The 16,952-nt window shown below is 33.1% G+C and overlaps 2 protein-coding genes across 3 annotated transcripts in view; one reads left to right on the top strand and one right to left on the bottom strand.

The window, feature by feature from the left end:
* Positions 1-5,668, top strand: part of LOC138711787 (neprilysin-11-like) — a 96,146-nt gene extending 90,478 nt beyond the window's left edge. The window contains exon 20 of the mRNA XM_069842995.1: positions 5,463-5,668. The gene's annotated coding sequence lies outside the window, so the exon portion shown is untranslated. The remainder of the gene's footprint in view (positions 1-5,462) is intronic.
* On the bottom strand, positions 3,843-14,197 carry Pym (partner of Y14 and mago). 2 transcript variants are annotated; one of them, XM_069842998.1, is made up of 5 exons: positions 14,097-14,197; positions 13,889-13,927; positions 13,671-13,767; positions 6,838-7,001; positions 3,843-4,750 (listed from the first exon to the last, which is right to left on the bottom strand). In XM_069842998.1, exons 2-5 carry the CDS (start codon positions 13,902-13,904, stop codon positions 4,383-4,385), a joined length of 645 nt encoding a protein of 214 aa, XP_069699099.1. In that variant the 5' UTR covers positions 13,905-13,927; positions 14,097-14,197; the 3' UTR covers positions 3,843-4,382. The 2 variants fall into 2 exon arrangements, with proteins under 2 accessions (XP_069699099.1, XP_069699098.1); XM_069842997.1 differs by lacking the exon at positions 13,889-13,927 and having other exon boundaries at positions 14,097-14,166.
* Between the last annotated feature and the right edge of the window lie 2,755 nt (positions 14,198-16,952).

Below are 16,952 nucleotides of genomic sequence, written 5' to 3' on the forward strand. Positions count from 1 at the left end.
AAAGTCTGACCTTTCTAGTCAACAAATATGACATATCATTTGTAATATACAGTAAAACCAGTCTAGTAATATACAGTCACGAAGCTCAATACGTAGGGAATATGCATCCATAGATAGTTGCTAACCATTAGAATCGCTACTATTGCCTCATCACAAACAATGCGAAATAGTATTGGCACAGTCTATTGTTCCTAGTACCCTCAACAACTCAAGCTTCGTGACTGTATATACTAGACTGTGGTAAAACCTTGGATTATGAATAACTTGGTTTGCGAGTGTTTTCCAAAATGTGTAAACAATGAAGAAACAATTTTGTTTGATAAACAAGCGATGTCTTGCAATATGAGCAGCACAATTTGTACGTAACTCGCGAGCAATAGCAAGAGGCAATGGAGGGGATCTTGTCTGAGGAGGAAAAGGAGAAAGGAGCGCACAAATTCTCACTTCAAATGAGATTAAAGAGGTCTGTACAAAGTAGGAAGCAGTACAAAATTTTGTTCAAATTCATCACCCTGATAAGGTTGTAACAGTGTGTGCGATAAATCTGTTTAATGACAACGCAATGTCACATTTCAGCAAAATCCTCAAAACGAGGCAAAAGCAGGTGTCTTTGGATAGTTCTCAGTCAAAGCAAAATATTCCAGTCAGTGAAGCAGTCAGAAGTGATTCCGTTAGTGATAGTGAAAATATTTTCTTTAAATGTTCAAGAAGTTTACCAAGCAGTAAAAGAGGTGACAGACACTCAAAAACAAAATACAGCAAAATAATTTGTGTTGCACTATTGTATTGAATTTTACCTAAATTACACTGTATTTTATACAAATAAAAGATGAAACGAATTAATCTGAGTTTGCATTGGTTTTTATGGAGAAAGTCGCTTTGATATGCGAGTGTTTTGCATTAAGAGCATGTTTTCGAAACGAATTATGCTCGTAATCCAAGGTTTTACTGTGTTGGGTACTTTATATCTGATCAGCTACTTTAGTCAAAAACAAATTGAGAGATCTCCTTTGCTAAAAACAAAATCCTAGGATGGCAAGATTATAATAAATGCAGAAGATATGGATTCTTGATGCGGTATTAGTATAAAAACACTATAGAATATACTTAATATCTTTGGTATGCTTTCATTAAATAATGTAAAATATGAATTTGTGACGTTGATATGTCGTAATTTGTATGTCATTCATTCATTCATTCATAGTGTTCTGCCCAAGGGTAGGTCTTTCAATGCAAACCCAGCATTCTTCAGTCTTTCCTATTTTATGCCTTCCTCTTTGTCTCCTCATATGATCCATATATCTTAATGTCATCTATCATCTGATATCTTCTTCTGCCCCGAACCTTTCTCCCGTTCACCATACCTTCCAGTGCATCCTTCAGAAGGCAATTTCTTCTCAACCAGTGATTCTGCCGATTCCTTTTCTTCTTTCTGATCAGTTTCAGCATCATTCTTTCTTCACCCACTCTTTCCAACACAGCTTCGTTTCTCATTCTGTCTGTCCATTTCACATGTTCCATCCTTCTCTATATCCAAATTTTAAATGCTTTTAGTCGTTTTTTTTCACTACGTCGTAATGTCCATGTTTCTTCCCCATACATTGCAACACTCCACATAAAGCATTTCACTAGTCTCTTCCTTAGTTCTTTCTCCCCAAGTCCACAGAAGATGCTTTTTTTTCTATTAAAAGCTTCCTTTGCCATTGCTATTCTCATTTTGACTTCTTGGCAGCAGCTCATATTACTGCTTATAGTACACCCCAAGTATTTGAAGCTGTCCACTTGTCTACTGCCTTATTTAGAATTCGCAAGTTTACCTTCTTTACTTTTCTTCCTACAACCATGATCTTCGCCTTATTTGCATTTATCTTCATCCCATACTGCTCACAGCTGTCATTTAGCTCTAGTGGCATATCCCTTAGTATCATCTCCTCTTCTGCTAACAACACCATATCATCAGCAAATCTTATACACTTTATTCTTTTTTTTTTTTTTTAATTTTAGTAGGTTATTTTACGACGCTTTATCAACATCTAGGGTTATTTAGCATCTGAATGAGATGAAGGTGATAATGGCAGTGAAATGAGTCCCGGGTCCAGCACCGATAGTTACCCAGCATTTGCTCATATTGGGTTCAGGGAAAACCTCGGAAAAAACCTCAAGCAGGTAACTTACCCCGACCGGGAATCGAACCCAGGCCACCTGGTTTCATGGCTAGACGTGCTAACCGTTACTCCATAGGTATGGATAATTTATTCTTCTTCCTCCTACTATCACTCCTCCCATGTTCTGAAAACAGTTCTTCACTAAATCCTCCAATTAGATGTTGAACAGGGTAGGTGATAAAGGGTATCCTTGTCATACTCCTCTCCCTATTATATGCCATATCCATAATAAAATACGAAAAGGTTATTAACAGGACTGTAGAGTCGGTGCAAAATCTACAACTCTTTGGTAAGTGCTTATTAGTGTTAATAATAGTGAACTTATTAGAGTCGTAAATGTTACAGAATCGATTTCATCCCCAGATTCATTTTTTCACAATTACAATTTATGTTTAAGTGAAGAAAAAGTTAGGCTATAACAGCAATGAGTTTTTAAACACTGGAGACAAATTTACAAAGCAGCCATCACTGAATCTCCGTAAGTGAAGCCACCAGAGTGCTGCATTGGAGTTAAATCGCTCGCTTGAACTCGGTTGAGTGTCACACCCTCGAGTGAGATACGATCGGTCGTGATACGCTCGTAAGAAATAGAAGCACAGTAAAGGTCATTTCACCGACATGTCTTATCTTGTATGGAAGGCGACAGATAAGATACACATATGTTTTGTTCACACGGTAAAATAAGGCTTTATTTTCTGCGTTTATGACAAACGTTTACTGGAACAGTCAACGGAATGTACCTAAACAGGAACATGAAGTTATAAATAAAATAGTATGAAAAACTTCGATATACAGTTATTATTGGTAATTAATAATTATGATAGGTCCATACATAATGTTCCACCTATATACTGCGACAATGTAGAAACGTTTTACAAAGTATTATTGATATAGCAGTAGATTAATAACAATATTAGTACAGAGATAACGTCACAGAAAATATAAAACGAATAATCATGCTGCACAACTAATTATTAGAGATTATTATTATTATTATTATTGTTACTAGAAAACTTGATACAGTTCTTGCATTATCGTGATTGTGTTCTCAATTTATAATAATTACATTTACATCCAATAACATCTATCAGATGTGGCAAAAACAAAATCACTCCTGTGTTGGGGGAAAAAAAAAAATTTACCTACAACATTTATATCACATTTTAAAGCAAGTTTTGTAGTTGTACTATGGAGAGGTTAGTTAAACACTGCAAAGTTTTGAAATGATAAACATCTATGATGTTACTACACAGTTCATCACTGTAACAAGAACGAATGTCTAACGCTCGGCTTATACCATTCGAGGATTTATCGCTTGTGAAAATTTTACCCATCATGCATGTGCGCTACCTATCAGATTATGCTATGAACTACTTGGCACTCGAGCGAAAACGTCCGATGCAGACCTCTGGAAGCCACCATAGAACCACATGGAGCAAAAGTGTTGGTTAAACTAATGATCAATAAAATGTTGAGATAATATTTTTATAAGGTGATTGGATTTGGTGCATTTTTACTGATTCACATTCTATATAAAATCGTTTCTAACTCCAACTCCACAGTCCTGATTATGAATTTATATGATATGTTCACTATCTGCTAGGCCCTAGACTCCTAGAAACTACTTATGGATAATATGGTAGGAAGTAAGATAAAAATTGAAGCCAGTTATTCAAGTCTATGATAAAACATCAAAATCAGATGTCAAATTAGTATTTGTACAACTTACATGATTCTTATATTACATCCATTGAACATAAATATCATCAAAATATGGTAGTGACATCACAGTGGATCAACTTAAAAGGAAAATATAGAAACCATATAATATTGACATCAATAATTCTCTACTGGGAAACATTTATACAATTTTCAGAGTTTCTGTTAAAAATAACATATTTTCTTGTCATTCAGAGTTTTGTACATGGTTTTTTGTTCGTTCCCTACATTTCTCTGTCTAATTTCAGTTTTGTTTTCACTCTGTGTGTTAGTAAAGTTATGCTTTGTCCAACAGGCAGTCCCATTATTAGGAAAGCTGAAGAAAGTGTCTTTCTAAATAAATAAAATCACAACAAAATACTCCTTTGTATCTTCAAATGGAGTGAAAACTGTATCATAGAAACTCCATATAAAAGGTTATTGCAAATTTATATTCATCCCGGTTATATATAATATATATATATTTCTCTCTTTTTATTTCCACAACAAACGATTTATTTATTCACTGCCTAATGTGTCTGTCAACTGTTCAATTTCACTCAAAACTTCCTTCTTCCTTGCAACTTTATCTAGCTGTTCTTTTTCGAGTTTCTGTTCACCAGCTGCTATTTTTTGCTCTATGGACTCAATTTCACGTAACCTTTTGCGAAGATTCTTGATTCTTTTGGCAGGATCTGTCGGTGTGATGGGTGTGTTTGGCTGGCTGGGTGACTGCTGTGATTTTGACTGAGTTGGAGTTTTTGACTGGGGTTTAGGTTGAGGATTTTGAGCTTTAGGCTCAGGGGTCATTTGAATTTTGGAGAGACTCTCACTTAGTTCATCTTCTGTACCATTTTTCTTTTTTTTCTTTTTCTTGCTCGATTTACCTGAAATAATGCACAAACAGTTATTCAATTCTTTTAATGATACTTATTTTGAACTATTTCAAAATACCCCTCATTTCTCGTGAAAAATAACAACTGAATAGACTACAGTGGACTATAATGCACTTCTTGTTGTCAGCAAACAGCTGGATACATTAAGAAGATTGATTGATTCTGAACTATTCATAGATGTAATTCAACATACGATTAATAATAATAATAATAATAATAATAATAATAATAATAATAATAATAATAATAATAATAATAATAATAATAATATGTAATCTGTTTCTCAAAACTGCACGTTAATTATAAACTTTATCTCATACAAAATACGACTATAATCATTAAGACTGTAGAGTTCATTATTTAAAATTTACTCAAATAACTTATTTAGTTATGAGTTGGTTTCAAGTCTCCTTCAAAAAAAAAATATAATTGTCAATTTAAGTATGAAGTCCATTTCATTTGAGGTCTCCTATCTTACACTATGGCACCACATATCTGTTAATCCTTCAGATTTTTTTTTTTTTTAGAGTATTTGATGGATTTTCTTGTTTGGGCTCATTCTAAGATTAGATTCACGACAGCTGTTTAAAATTTTGTGAAATGCCTGCATTGTCGAACTGAACTTAGAGAGTATGACTTGCTGCTACTCTTCTTAAAAATTTAATTTCTACTGTTTCTATTCATTTACCTGTCTTATTTTCAGCACCTGGCATGAGAGGAGAACTCCAGAACTTTGTCAAACGTGAGATAAGTGTCCTTTCTAGTCTTATCCTGTGTGATTTTAGTATTGTATCACACATATTCAGGTTTATATTTAATATGAATATTAAAAATATACAAAAAAGAAGCTTACTTTACTACTATAAATGAATGCAATTTTTGTAAATGGAGATCTAATGTATAATTATTCATGGGTGTCATTGTTATTCAAATTTTCCACCTATTTTCAATTGAATAAAAAAATTAGATTGAAAATCTTCCTTAAGACTTTATTTTCAAATTTATGTAGTAGTACTGGTTAGATTATTGTTGTGTATAATATAAGTTTCAAGTTTCTTGTTACATTCAAATCACAAGATAATGTTGAACTATTGGTACTAATAATTTTATCAACAGTAATCTCGCTAGGGCTTTGATTTATGTAGAGAAAATCAAAACTCGAGTGGAATTTAATAGACTATTACATGATTAGAAGAAAGTAAAATTCTATTTCACTAATGTTAGCTTCACTAGCGGAGCCACCATTTTCAGTTGACTATCGATGCAGTAAACAAATGACAATCGCAAAGCATGTTTTATAGTACCATAAAGAATTTGCAGTTTGAAATGTTGGCAAATAAAGAAACAAATGTTAGGGAAGTGATAAAAACAAACAATGCTAGGGAAGTGATAAAATTGCAGCAATAAACAGCGATGATTGGTTAAAACACGTCCTTTTGTACCATTTTATTGATCAAAAGTAGTATGACGTAGTAAAAGTGTAATAGTCATTATAATTTATACCTACTGTCATGTTAATGCTAGACATATGAATGGAAATAGTCTAGTAAAATGTTACATTTTTCTTTTAACACATAATATAAATATGTTTTCCAATGATATGAGGGTTGTGGTTTTAAACCATTTGCCTTCTGGTATACAAAGTTATCGTATCTTTCCCATCTCTGGTTAAGCTTTAGCATGTTGGCAGATGGTCCTTTACGTCACCTTCCTTGTAGAGGCACATGTAGGTGACTTCAAAACATACATTATAATAGTAATTCATATATTGTCGACTTACTTCTAAAACACCATAAGTCCAATTTGTCCCGAAAGTCGAAATCTGTGTATATTTTCAAAATGCGTCTGCTGATAACATCTCGTAAGTTTGCAAATGTTTCTACATTTTATAAATGCGTAACAGTTGTTAGCTGGGGTATAAAAAAATAAAAAGTTATTTTGCTTCCTTGTACAAATTCCTCAAATGCAGTTACGAGATTTTAAAAGTAAGTCAATAATATAGAATTTTAGTGTTACTAAAACAGTAGTATCTATCACAAAAAAAAAAAAAAAAAAAAAAAAAGAAAGAAAAAAAATACCTTCAGTTGTGGGAACCACGACTAGTCCAGGTATGGGACTGGATTTTGACGCTGCTCTTTCAGCCTTTTCTTTCTTGGCTTTTGCAGCATTTATAATTTCAGGAGACAATCCCACTGGATAGTGAGGCTGACTTTTAAGAAACTGCTTTCCCTTGCTTTCATATCTAAAATAGAAAGTACAACTGAATTATATTCTTACCGGTACAATATTGCTATAAGAGTATTATTACTACTTTACAAATGAGCCAGTGTTGAAATTATATGATTATCTTATATACAATTAATAACCACTGATAAAATTTGAAATAAATCAACACAATTAAACTCTGAATATAACCATCGACTTTCAAATAGTAGGAATGTTTGAAATCTGAATGGAAACAGGAAGAATATATTAGAATAAATTTTACGATGCTGGATCAACATCTCAGGTTATTTAGCATCTGAATGAAATGAAGGTGATAATGCCGGTGAAATGAGTCCGGGGTCCAGCACCAGTAGTTACCCAGCATTTGCTTGTATTGGGTTGAGGGAAAACCCCGGAAAAAACCTCAACCAGGTAACTTGCCCCGACCGGGATTCGAACCCAGGGTATCTGGTTTCGCAGCCAGACTTGCTGATCGTTACTCCACAGGTGTGGACTATTATTAGAATAAATCCAAGAGAAGAAAGAAGGAACAGGAATACAATGGTGGAGATTATATATTTGAAGGATCAAGAATAAGAGAGGGAACATAGAGAAAGATAAATGTCCCTTATGTAGACAAGCTGAAGACTCAATCCATATCAAGGGTATAGTCTGGGTCAGCTTACTTCATACCCTAAGGGTGAAACCTAACCATTTTTCCCCCATTACTACATATGCTAGTGGGTTGTGGTGATTTTCTTGTTTGCAGGTTGAATTTTCTTTTGCCAACTTCGTTTCGAATTTCGATACTGACAAATACTACAAATGGTAGTGATTTTGTAACTAGTATGTTGGCAGCTGAGACAAATATCGACAATATTTGTCGGTACTGGCGTTCCATGAAATTGAAATTGTACTAGATTTCTGAGCCTGTTACTGGAAGCTAGTGAAATTTGAACATACTAATAATTAATTAATATCAGTATTAATATTAATACAAAATAGTGTTGCGTTGTGGTTATAATTCAAGACTACAGTCAGGTAAGTTTTCGGAATTAGAACTAATAATTCATGTGGTCAAACAAAATACAATTTTAGGTTAGGTTTCATGAGTCAATTGTTTAGTCAAACCAATGAATTTCGCAATGCCAGACAAAATACTTGACATGTTGATCCCTTTCTCGTATAGTTTGCCAACGAAAACACGTTACAAATTATTGAATTATTTAGAATAAACCTTCCAACATAAAGTACAGTAAGTAAACAAGTAATTTAGTACGAAGGATCGTATGATATTTAGCAACAGTTGGCAACACTGACAAGACGGCAATATTTGCTGTTTGGGAACTGTTCTTATGTGACCCTCACTATACACGGGAATAACGATCAAGGTCCATTTTAGAAAGTTTCGAGAAAAACGAATTTTAAAGTTTAAGCACTTAATACTTTGTTATGTGTGTATTTAATAGAAATTGACGTAGTGGAATGTCAAGAACGATTATTTCTTATTACTAGCTAGACTACATGATAGTACTTCCTTTCCACTATAAAATGGCATTATTAACTCAATTTCGATTTTTGATGGACCTTGATCGTTTTTCCCGTGTACCCTTCACATATGGTAGCTTTAAATTGTGCAGCAATAAATGATTTGAGAAATTTTCGGCTGGATATAAAATTGTTGCAAATAAAAAATAAATGGTCCCCTAAACAGTAGAAATCAGAATAAATGAGGGAAATTCCTCTTTAAAATAAAAATTACGTGAGAAGAAAAGGTAAAAGCTTTGACTGAAGTGTGTTTATAAATGTTGAGTATTCTGTACGCGATATAAAGCTATGAAGAGTGTACAATAAAAAATAGTATATCCACTGCCTGTGGTTCACCCTGGATAGTCTCTGACGAACTAGGCGTAAGTAGTCAGTGCTCATCACTTGCGACATTTATGAGACACATTTGTAGAGTCGGAGCGAATAATGGTAAATTAACAGCCCTAACATCGCAAAAAATTTTTAGCTTTCAACTTGCTGACTGGCTCCTATATAAACATTCTTGTGTAAAATAGAAAATCTGTGTTGTCTGGGAATCTGGAAAAATATACAGTAACTTAATTCACTACAACCCTAATTTCAGTCAAAAATGAAGTCGCAGATCTTGAAGTTTCTTGTGTGCAATAGAATATTTTTTTCGGAATATGTTTTACTTATTTAGTTTTCACGTGTTAAATATTATAGTACCTGGTTAATTAGTTTCGGCCTGTTATGGGCCATCTTCAGAACTGGTTGGTACTGGTCTTGGCGCCTTTTGTTTGTGTTTCCTGCGGGGGTGTGTTTGTGTAGTGTAATGTGGAATTAAAGAGTGTGTGTGTTCTGAAATTGAGTTGTGTGTTGAGAATTTCAATTGGATGTGTTTTTGTGTGTCTATATATTTCGTATTGTTCTAGTATGTTTAGTTTTTGGCTTTTTGGTTGAATGTGTAGAATTTCCATGTCTGTATTTATGTCGCTGTAGGTGTGGTTAGCATTTGTGATGTGTTCTGCATGTGTGGAAGTATTTTGTACTTTTGTTATGGCTGTGATGTATTCTTTTTAATGTGTTTGAAATGATCTGCCTGTCTGTCCTATGTAGAAGTTGTTGTAGGTGTTGCATTTGAGTTTGTATATGCCTGTGTGGTTGTATTTGTTTGTTTATGTTGTTTGTGTGTTGAGCAGGTATTATAATATTTAACATGCGATAGCTAAATAATACATATTCCAAAGTGATATAGCATTAAAAGTTGTATAATCAAGATGTTGAATAATTTTATTGCGTTACTTGTAAATATATTTTTGTTACCATTTCGTAATTATATAATGTAGCTGTTTACTTCAATTTCAATACAAATTGAAAATGTTTAATATGTATTTAAAATATTCTAGGTATTAATGAAATATGTGAACGATAAATATAAGTGAAATGCTTCCCCATTTCGTAACAGTACAAATATCCTAGTTTTTAAGGGCATACGTGCATGCATATTTTCCACTTTTTAGCACATATGAATCTGCCCCCTAGTCATCATTACTTCGTCCTAATCTAAAAATACAGGTATAAATCACTTGTGAATACGAATTCATTAACCTGAGAATTACATATTTGAAGGGTACATGGGAAAAACGATCAAGGTCCATCAAAAATCGAAATTGAGTTAATAATGCTATCTTATAGTGGAATGGAAGTACTATCATATGGTCTAGCTAGTAATAAGAAATCATCGTTCTTGACATTCCACTACGTCAATTTCTATTAAATACACACATAACTAAGTATTAAGTGCTTAAACTTTAAAATTCGTTTTTCTCGAAACTTTCTAAAATGGACCTTGATCGTTATTCCATTTGTACTTCATTCTTCTTTGTAGTTTACTTTAACGCAATTCAATGCACATACATTATTCGATCTCATAATACACGACATACAAACAACCCTCCCCCACCATAAGAGCAGCACATCCCCCACCATTGACGAAAGCAATCACTGAAAATCAAGACCAGTTAGAGCCACAGTTTGAAGGACACTGATGAGGATACCATAAGTGTTGAAATGGGCCCATCTATCATTAAGGTACATTACCTTTCTTTTTTAATTTTTAAACACTTTCAATGTTAGAAAGTTTTATAGTTTTATATGTAGTTGTTACATCTATATATATAATTTGAATTGGTAATGGAAATTACGAAAAAACGGTTGAACAGATTGTAATAAACGACTCCTCATTTTGAAGCTTGGAACCCAAAATTTTTCAGAAAAATAGTAGTTTTCAGTGAAATGTCAATTTTCCTACATCATTTTCCTATTTTCCAAAATCCATCTTTCGTCAGTTTTGAGAACTAATTGCATTTGAATATGAAACAAAACACACACTACAATAACGATAGGCTATTACACGAAGGCCATGACCTGCAGGATTGCTGACGTTTTAGAGTTCAAATTCAATTGGTTATGAAAAGCTTCAAGACTTACTAAAAATTATTTACACGTCTGATTTTGCGGTGGAAAATCTCTGCGGTGTGTAATTTTCTGAGTACAGCTGGTATTGGATATTAAAATCTACAAAACTTGAGGTGGTTTGATGACATTATTACTATTAAAAATGAATTATTATTATTATTATTATTATTATTATTATTATTATTATTATTATTACAGTTAATGCCATGATGTTAATATAAACTACAAAACTTGCGTAAGATAATAATATTATTAAAAATCAAATATTTTATAGTTATTGATCAAGTGGGTTGGGTCTTTTTCATATATTTAATGGCGGTGTGGTGTAGATTCAGTATTGGCTCGAGAGAGCGCAAAAAATACAGAGACGGTATTACTTACTGATAAAATAAGAAGCCTAGAAAATTTTGTAGTATCCCGATCATTTCAGCAAGATCTCTTACCAGGATAAAATGATTTTACCCTCTACATGCAGGAGCTACACCAAGATTGTATGTCTACTGTTCCAAAGCATAGCAAACCTGACTTTCTTTAACTTTCACCTAAAATCCACAATGATCTGAAATAGCTATTGCTTTCTCCCACATGGAAACCCCACTGATCGTCCTGACATTTTTACTTACGTTTTCGCATTGAAACTCAAAAACTGAAGGTGGATAGCTTCAAGAAAAAGTATTTGGCATAAAAATAACATTCAGAGGTAGTATGTTTCATTATTATGGAAGCAAATAATTTTCAAAATGTCTAGTATTTTTCGTTGAAAATAAATCTGAAACATTTTTATTTGAATGTCTAACGAACTTAGTTTGCAGCGTTTGCTGCACAAGCCACTAGTAATTAATATAATACGACTCATCTGATGAAATGAAACCAGTTTAATTTTTGTCTGACTGTTCAGATAAGAACTCTTTTTGGCCAATCTTCGGTAGGTCTATATCCCTACATCACATAGGGCCTGGCATTTTATCTGTGTTTCGTTATGGGTTAAATGAGAGGATAGCTAAGTGATCTGAGGCCGAGGTAATATGTGACAATTTTAGTGGGTTAGATGAGGGGACAGGTCTAGCTAAGTGACATGAGGCCAAGGGATGTGAAAAGGTTTCAATGATTTAAGTACGTTTTCTCTCCCATGTGTAGTATGGGAAGACATAGAAGTTTCACTGTTTTTTTAAAATGGATTTTGTTGACGGTATGAGATCAAAAGATTTTGTAACTCTTGACTTGCTCCACTGAAAATCATTAACATTTTCCAAAATATTTTTTACTATTTCACTTCTTTAGAATATATGTTTTCATACCCCAAATGAATTTAGTTCAATTCTGATTACAAATATGTTTAATTTTTTTAATTAAGGAAGAAGAGCTGTCGAAATTATTTTTTCATTAAGGAATTCTTTTGTTTTTTTGTTTTTTTTTTTTACAAATTTCTGGTTACAAATCTAGTAACCTTTTGTTCTAAAGTTAGCTCCCTGAAGTTACTAGATGAATGTAGTGGAGGAGAATTTTAATGGGTATATGTTACATAAATATTCATTTTACTTTAAAATCCATTTTTCTGTAAATTTATTTTTCTTAAAAACATAAAATTACTTAGTCACACGTTAAAAAGTGTTAAAATTTTTAAAAAAAGGTATATACCTTCGACAGACGGCCCGTTTCGATATCTCTTGAACTACTGTTATTTTTCTTGATTCAACACTAACTTTTTTACACCAAATATTAATCAATCTGGATGAAATTTTTACTACAAGTATTTATGAGGTAGCTGCATGTTTCTATGCATCTATTTTGTAACAAATGCTGCTAGTTAATTTTATTAATATTTTTTATCGCGAATTATAGAAAAAATAACATTTTCAAAAGTTCAAAAAAATTTTTTGAAAGCGAATAAATAAAATGAATGCGTAGAAATGCTTCTCTATGGCTTGTGAATGTAACCCAACAAAAGCACGCTTAAAAATTGAGATCTTCTACTAAAAAGTTCGGTTTGAAAATAGTTCTAAAAAATAAAAAATTGAAAAAAAAAATCAAAAGCCAATAATATTTGGGAGTTCAAAATTTGGATTTTGTCATTCCTTTACATAATAAACATCCTCTCAAAATTTGGTTAAAAAACAATGAATAGCAAAAAAAGTTGTAATTTTTAGTGGAGTGTCCCCTTAAAGCTTCAGTGCTAATGTAAGACCTATGGAATACAATAAATGAAAATTAAATTGTACACGAAAGCGAATAAGCAAGACATCGATATAATTATTTTCCCATTAAGTTAATAAACAAACTATTACTACTGGTACAAGTGAAAACTAAGTGTTTACACTTTAGTCTAATTTGATGATATTGGTTCAATGGTCACTGCGCATTACACAAAGTTAAAGTTAGATGGAGCTATTTTATAATAAAATGTCCATTGCGTTTTTTGGATTTATTCCAACTGTATAATTTAGACGAAATATTTTTCCACGAATTCCAAATTAGACTAATTTTTTATTATGGTAACTCCAAACGTCGCGCCCACTCTTCCTGCATACAACATTTCACTAAATAAATTTATAAGTTAAAGCAAACTAGTTACCTTTAGGGACACTGCAGAACATACTATTTATTGTAACTATTAATAGGCCAGTGTGAAGAAATTTTTAATACGTATATCACACAGAATTGCTATTATAATTTAAAAAATATATTAAAACTATACACTCTTCCAGACACATTATCTTACAGCGGAACTTCTTCTTGAGGGATGTAACCATCTCTCACTCTCCTTGGCTTTCTCCAAGTGCCATCAGGTCTCTGGCTTGCAGCAATAAATGTGGTACCTTTGAATATTAAATTACATAAATACAACATCCATATCATAAATTACACCGCTAACGAATGTGTACTAATAAGATACATAACATATATGAGATTGAGCTATAATGCCCCTTCCCTATCTACCTTCCACTTTCTCCATCACTTGCTATATTTGGTATACACCTGGAAAAGCATGGGAAAATATACCTAATTTTAGTTCATACAATACAAGAATTCTTACACATACAACTAGTATTGCATTATAAGCGTATACCATTAGATAAGTATGTTTAACATAACTTATAAATGATGCTAATCTCTCATTTAAAACTTGTGTTTTGAAAAGAAATACCTTGATCATCTTTAACATAAGTTGACGCTGACGCCATTTTAAATTCAGCAGAAAGTGCTGCTACCTACGAATTCAATGATTACACTATATCGTGATGGAACAAATTGCTATTACCAGATGGCGCTAAGTCACAGTAAATTAAGATTCACTCGTACAGATTGTAAATAACGTGGGCGTACGCACATGTATCGTATCTACATTGCCATTTATTATATCATACAATAGGTACCTACGCAATCAATAAGTTCCCCCATTCCCTTGCGTAGCTTCTAATAGTGACTTCATTTCTCCCTGCAGACTGAAATTTGCCGTCTTTCAAGGTTTAGGGTATTAAATGTTTCAGCGTATATAAAATATCATTACAGTGGAACTCCACAAATAGACACAGCAATGGTCCGTGTGCGAGACGAGGTACGAACTCTTATCTTTCTACGGAGTACTGCGGACATTGGTAAACATAAGGGCTGTACAATGTTTTTTTTATGGCGTGCGAAACATAAATAGTAAACGTACATAATTTTAAATAATATATTGTAGTATATGCAAAATATATAACAAAACAACCTCGTGATTAAGTATAATATACGTGATACATTTGAAACATAAAACAAACTTCTGGAGGAAAAACTCTCTAAATGTATCTACAGACAGGGCTTTCATTTCAAAACTTCCCACTCTAAATAACTAGTTATGTAAATTGAATTCAATTAAAAAAAACACGTAAATTTAGATATTGAGGGGAAAGTCTTAAACCAGGCTACAGAATGCCTCGTTTTTAGATGAATTTTGTTTTAGCCCATGCACTCTTCTCATCGAAATGTCAAATTCTTGAGCGATGGTTCTGATTGATTCACCTTTTTTTTAAACCGTTCCAATAGTTGTAACTTCTGCTTCAACATAAGTACATATTTTTTGTTCCCTGCCATTCTGCCAAAGTGTACGAGTAACTGCACACTACTGCACTGGTTCAACTGGTTAGCCCTGTGCAGCGCGGGACAGGGTGTGCTGACTGACTTTGTATCGTGAAGTATACGACAGTGAGCGTCTATTTGTGGAGTTGCACTGTACATCCAATCACGATTGTCAGAAACAGTTTCGGGTATAGCCTATACTGTACCTGTATCACCATTTCTGCATTATTATTATTATTATTATTATTATTATTATTATTATTATTATTATTATTATTATTATTATTATTATTATTTTATTCCAGTCGATTAATGTATGAAGGGCATATTTCATTTTCTACGCTTTTAAGTACTTCATTTTTCTCTGTAAGTTATTCTGATATAATTATTAATGAGTTGTATTAGAGCATACTAACTACCACCGCGTTAGGTAAAGGAAACCTAAGCACAAAAATCGTGTTGCTCGTGAAATAATCTAAACTAGACGTTAAGTAATACATGATCACTTTTCTCTAATGTCTAATGGCAGTCCATGAATGATCAACCCAGTGTGTGAACTTCTTGTAGCAGATATACAGTATATCCAAGTTTTATTTGCTGAATTCGAAGAGGTTAGTAATTTTTTAGTTTTATATTTATTCTTTATTTTTACTGCTAAGTTATTGTTTGCAATTCGTTTAAATCATCACGTTCTAAAATCAATTTAGTAAATGTAGGACTTCTTATTGCAGAATAAATATGGCAAATACCTATTACCTAATAGCTCTTCTAAATATAACATACCCGTTAATCAGTGGGTCGTCAAATGTATGTTATTTGGAGCGAAAGGTTCCTTTCCACAGTCTTTCTACTAACTATGGGTGAAATTAAAATTTGAAGTCTTTCAAGTACATAACATCTTATTACAAATTTTTAGGGACTCTTTAGCCTACATATAATTCAATATCATTTATATTTTCAAGAAAGATAATTTTGTCAATATGACAGTTTGGCATCAAGCGAATCCCAAATCCAAAATTTAGTATTTTCTTTTAAATTAATCGACTTAAAAAAAACAAAACTGTTGTGCATTCAGGATCCTTGTGGTCACCCTCACTGCAGGGCTGATGATTTAATCAAATCCTTCTCTCGGTTGAAAAGCTTTTGTCATCCAGTCTGCTCTCGAAAAAAATTGAAAATTATAATTTATAAAACAGTTACATTACCGGTTGTTCTGCATGGTTGTGAAACTGGGACTCTCACATTGAGAGAGGAACAGGCGTTAAGGGTGTTCGAGAATAAGGTGCTAGGGAAGATATTTGGGGCTAAAAGGGATGAAGTTACAGGAGAACGGAAAAGGTTACACAAACGTTGAACTGCACGCATTATATTCTTCACTTAACATAATTAGGAGCATTAAATCTAGACGTTTGAGATGGGCAGGGCATGTAGCACATATGGGCGAATCCAAAAATGCATATAGAGTGTTAGCTGGAAGACCTGAAGGAAAAAGACCTTTGGGGAGGCCGTGGCGTAATGGGCGGATAGTATTAGAATGGATTTGAGGGAGGTGGTATATGATGGTAGAGATTGGATTAATGTTGCTCAGGATAGGGACCGATGACAGGTTTATGTGAAGGCGGCAATGAACTTCCGGGTTCCTGGAAAGCAATTAGTAAGGAAGTAAGGATTTTTTACTACGCACAAATGTCGGCTCTACTGTAGAATACGGTACGGAACTTTTTTGCGTTAATATTATCTTGTTCAATATTAATTATGCTGTTTATTTGCCACCAAGAATCAGTGAATGCTTTGGTTTGTTTTGCGATGTGTTTTGTATGAATATTTTTCTAACGTTCACAATAGTGTGTTACGATGTTGTTTGTTACTAGTAATTACGTTATTTGTAGGGCAGCGAAGTCGAGATGACGCCGGGATCTAGTAGGCTCTGATGATGGTGTGAAGG

The sequence above is a fragment of the Periplaneta americana genome, chromosome 13, assembly GCF_040183065.1.
Source record: "Periplaneta americana isolate PAMFEO1 chromosome 13, P.americana_PAMFEO1_priV1, whole genome shotgun sequence".
In the NCBI taxonomy this organism is placed as follows: domain Eukaryota; kingdom Metazoa; phylum Arthropoda; class Insecta; order Blattodea; family Blattidae; genus Periplaneta; species Periplaneta americana.

Excerpts from the sequence above, each read along its gene's own strand:
- Pym (XM_069842997.1), bottom strand. The coding sequence starts at position 14,133 with ATGGCGTCAGCGTCAACTTATGTTAAAGATGATCAAG. Across the intron at positions 7,002-13,670 it reads CCTCAAGAAGAAGTTCCGCT|ATATGAAAGCAAGGGAAAGC; the intron begins GTAAGATAATGT and ends TTTCTATTTTAG. Across the intron at positions 4,751-6,837 it reads CGTGGTTCCCACAACTGAAG|GTAAATCGAGCAAGAAAAAG; the intron begins GTATTTTTTTTC and ends GCATTATTTCAG.